Genomic DNA, 4,661 nt, shown 5'->3' on the forward strand with positions numbered 1-4,661 from the left:
TAGACGAATCTTTTGAGTCTAGTTAACCCATGACGGGACAATAATTATTAAATACAAACGAAAGTGCTACAGTGTTTTACACCCAAATTTTTACGCAACTAAACAAGGCCCAGATCATAATTGTAACGGTTGCCTTCCGGCCTTATCTTTGGTTCTGACGTTGGTCTATGGCGCGCGTGCAGCCTTTGCTGACCTTTCACTTCGCTACAAGAAGGAAAGTTCATCATCAGAGAGTCTCTCGGCTAACCAAGCACGCACAAGGAAAGAAAGAAAAAAACGCCCCCCCCCCTCCCCTCCGATCCTTTGGACTCACTCGCCCAACGCAACTTGACCCATCGAGACGATGTATTGTATGGTCGACCGTCGTCGAGGTCGCTGTCGAAGAAGAAGAAGCCCAGCCAGCCATTTCCCTGACGAATTCAGTCTCGGGCGAGCGACGGCACACACTACATGCGCTCTCGTGCTCGTCTACTTTTTCCTCGCAATTCCTGCTGCTGACAGGGAGAGTGCGTGGCTGTGAGCGAGGCCGCAGAACAATTTGCACAGGCAGGTGTCATACAAAAAAGGAGTCAAGACAGATGATGGACGGGCGCGAGCGTAACTTTCTTTGCTCCTACGAAACCAGCGTTGGTTTTTGATGGAGTTGATGCCAAGACATCTCACCTAGCTTAGCCTTTAAACTCGGCTTAGTCATGGCAGCTTCCTGAATGGCCGGCTCACGAAAGGAACAGCCGCGCTGGGACGTTTCCAAACAGTCCGGTTAACGTGTCTGTGGGGGTGTTGGACTCCCTCTTCGCCACCAATTCATCAGTAGGTGTGTGTGTGTGTGTTTTTCTTCGCATGAATGCAAAGGCAACCTAGCCCTTTATCGGTAGACTGCTACTGTAGACCGCACGGCTATCAGGCGAGCTGCCTAGAGTGTCAGTGTACACTGTGCACGCAAGTCAACAGGATCGGATCGGAGCATCTCTCCAAAAGATCATCGCAGAAGCTTCCACCGCTTGCAGTTTATACCGCATTGACTAATTAAAACCGGCACGGACGTGAAGTTGCAAGGGGGAAAGTTTCTCCGTTTCTCGTCTATTCCCTGTGAAAACGACGCCCATTAGGAAGGAATAATGGCCCGAAGCTCTCTGAAACTGGGGGACGAGCGACGCGGCGGCGCTGCCGGTCGAGGTGGCCGGCCGTGAAGGAGCCAGGCCGATGAGGCTCGCCGGCGGCGGAGGCCGGTCCGCCAGCTTGACGCAGGTGCACGTCCAGGAAGATCGCAGACTGCATGCGGGTTAGGGCCCCATGGCAGGAGAGGAGGGACGGCTCTGCTCGCGGTCACGGCCTCACGGGTCGCTGGAAAGAGACGTGGGGTGGAGCCGTGGAGGGGCCGGGGTGTGGTGTGTGGGAGCGAGAACGAGGTGCGAGAAGGAAAGCGTGGTGGTGGACTGGATGGACCATGGACGTATTCCTGCCACTCTCCTCGCTCCCCCTCTCCTCCGTGGCGTCCATTCTACTCCGGACAGCTTGTCTGAACGGTCCACCCTGTGGGCCCCGCGGCCGTCCGTCTCGGAGGAACGGTCGCCATCTCTCTCTTCGTGGCGCTGCCGTGTTAAGATGTTTTGCAAAAAAAAATTTGCGATGAAATTTTGCTAATTTGAAGTAATAAATAAAATCTATTTATAAATTTTTTGCACAGATGAGTTGTAAATCGCGAGACGAAACTAATGATGCTAATTAATCCATAATTAGCGGATGGTTACTGTAGCATCACGGTTGCAAATCATGGATTAAATAGGCTCATTAGATTTGTCTCGCGATTTACAGCCCATACATGCAAAAAGTTTTGTAAATAGACTTCATTTAGTACTTCATGCATATGTCGAAACATTCGATGTTTTTTTTTTGTTTACGAGATTTTCGGATTGTGATCAGGGTCTCACTTCCCTTGGCATTATTCTGCGGCAGTTACCTATCATTTTACTGGTGTATCACAAATTCAGAGCTCTGCATGTCAAGAAAAAAGTATAGAAAATGAAAAAAAAAAGAGAAGAATTGGTAAGGAAAAAAAAGGGAATAGAGTACTACACTGTACTACGTGAGAGTGAAGCTGCCGCCTGCAGTCCACACCGCGCCCGCCGGGCGACCGCTCCCCGGTAAGCGTGCGTGCCAGGTAGTTGGAGTGGCGGGAATGGGTCGCGAGCCGCCGGCGCACCACACCTCCCGAGGCGAGATGGTCAACCGGGCCGCCCAACTAACTGTCGGCTGATGCTGCTAGGTGGTGGAAATGCGATTCCCGGCCGCGGATTAATGCCTTGTTGACCGACCAATTCTGTCTCGCTCTCTCTTTTTGTAATGAGGAAAAGATTGTTCATCGTTAACTGAAGACATGATGAACACTGATTTTACAGATTGTTCCTTGTCTTTTCCAGCTCTGTGTTTCATCTCATGGATGGATGCAACCATTAATACCTTGTTGACCGACCAATTCTTTCTCGCTCTCTTTTTGTAATGAGGAAAAGATTGTTCATCGTTAACTGAAGACATGATGAACACTGATTTTACAGATTGTTCCTTGTCTTTTCCAGCTCTATGTTTCATCTCATGGATGGATGCAACCATTTCAGACTGTGTTTAGATCCGTAAAATGGTGGTAAAAATAGTCACATCGAACACTGTAGCACACTATAGTATTTTTATTTGTTTGTGGTAATTATTGTCCTACCATGATCTAACTAACTTAAAAAATTCGTCTCGTGTACATCAAAATCATGTAATTAGTTTTTTAATTTATCTATATTTAATTTAATGCTCTATACATAAAGTAAAAAATTTGACGTGATAGATGAATAGTAAAATTTGGAGAGATAAATTTTTGGAACTAAACACAGCCTCAGAATCTTCGTCCCTGTCAGAGTCAGACTGCTAGATCAGGGATGCATCTAAAAACCGCAATAATTCGATGGAACTCCTCCCGGAATTGGCCTTGTGCTCTGTGCTTTGACTAGTGACGCGAGATCAGGCGTGGGTCGCTTCTCCTCTGGGGAAAAGAAGGATCTTTCCCCGAGTAACTGAAGGAAATGGAGAGCGTCAATGGCGGAAGAACAGTAAATTAGGCACAGGTGGAGACAGGCAGACAGCGGAGCAGCAGGATGAGAAGCTCAAGAGTGTGATTCTTCTTTCCGTTTCTTCGCGATCGGTTCAGGACTATGAGCAAAAATTACATCACGGAAGGAGTAGTTAAACAGCAAGCATCTCACGCGGGTACTAGGAATTCTCCGGCAGTGCGGTGCCCGGTCACTGCGACGACGGCGCCGCGGCGGCGGAGGGCGCCATCCTGGGGGACGTGACGGGGAACAGCGGCAGCAGCCGCGGCGGCTCGGCGCCCCTCGGGGACGGGTGCAGGAAGAAGCCCTTCCGCGCGATGGCCGCGCGCTCGGCGGCCTCCTCCACGCCCGGTGACGCGGACGCCGGCGACCGGTTGAAGGGGTCCGACACCAGCGGCGTGACGGGGCTCCCGAGCGCCAGGGACGGGAAGTCGAGCACGCTGGGCGACAGCACCTCGGGGCCCGCCTTCCGCGGCGACGCCCCCGCGGCCGCGGCCGCGGCCATCGCCAGCGGCGCGATCATCTTGAGGTTGTTCTTGCCGATCCGGCGCTCGTAGAGCTTGAAGGCCGGCTTCTTGGGCCCGCCGGCGAGGCCGCTGGCGCCGCCGTGGTTGTGGTGGTGGTGGTGGTGGTTCTTGGCGGGCTTGTTCTGGACCGACGACGGCGTGTCGGAGCCGGTGAGCCTCTGCACAACCTGCTTGAAGTTGGCGGTGTCGGCCTGCACGAAGGTGGTCGGGAACGGCGTGGTGTCGATGATGTGCGGCACGGGCTTGGGCGACGGTGGCACGGGCTGGGACTGGGACTGCGGCTGGCGCGGCGGCGGGGAGGCGGCGGAGGACGGGGAGGAGGAGGAGGTGGAGGAGGATGGGGAGTTGGGGCCCCGCGCCATGGGGAGGAGTTGCTTCGCCGCAGCAACTTCCATGCGCGGTGGGTGGGGGTTCTCTTGCGCGCGCGCGCTGGGCGTTGGTTCCACCGCGGGGAGGGAGGTGGGTCTGACGGTCTGTGGCGTGGGGAGGCGAGAGGGGGAGTGGGAATAAGAAGAGGATGGGAGGTTAGAGGTGATGTATAGTTGGCGTGGGCCTGGGTGGGTGCTGCTCTTCTTTCTCTCTCTAGGATGCAGGTCCTCTCTCTCTCTCCATAGGTTTTATTTATTTTCTTGCTGGCTTTCAGTTTCAGTTTCTCTCTCTTGACCCAGTGCCTTTTTATGCACTAATTTTTTTGCGACCAGCTTTTCCGCACTACGTATTCTATGTGCAGTTTCCTCTGTTTTTTTGGTGCGCATGGTGGTTTCGCAGTTTCTCTCGCCAGGTAGTTTCCAGTTGACAGGGTACACCCTCCTCTACTCTACTCCATCTGCAGGAAACAACATGTATCAATATCGCTCCTGTTTTTTGGTACAAAGAAATGGACAAATGGTACCCTTCTTTGGCAGAATTTCTCTTCCAGGCAAGCTTGAAATTCAGTGACTGAAACAAAACACTAAGAGGGTGTTTAGTTGATGAAAAAGTTTGTTTTGAGTTTGGGTACCTAACACATTTCATTGTTATTTGACAATTAATATCCAAT

The 4,661-nt window shown here is 52.2% G+C and overlaps 1 protein-coding gene across 1 annotated transcript; it reads right to left on the reverse strand.

The window, feature by feature from the left end:
• Positions 1-3,138: 3,138 nt before the first annotated feature.
• Positions 3,139-4,206, reverse strand: LOC120664903 (VQ motif-containing protein 4-like). Its single transcript, XM_039944288.1, has one exon. The coding sequence runs from the start codon at positions 4,015-4,017 to the stop codon at positions 3,286-3,288; it is 732 nt and encodes a 243-aa protein (XP_039800222.1). The 5' UTR covers positions 4,018-4,206; the 3' UTR covers positions 3,139-3,285.
• Between the last annotated feature and the right edge of the window lie 455 nt (positions 4,207-4,661).

The sequence above is a fragment of the Panicum virgatum genome, chromosome 3N (assembly GCF_016808335.1).
Source record: "Panicum virgatum strain AP13 chromosome 3N, P.virgatum_v5, whole genome shotgun sequence".
Lineage (NCBI taxonomy): Eukaryota > Viridiplantae > Streptophyta > Magnoliopsida > Poales > Poaceae > Panicum > Panicum virgatum.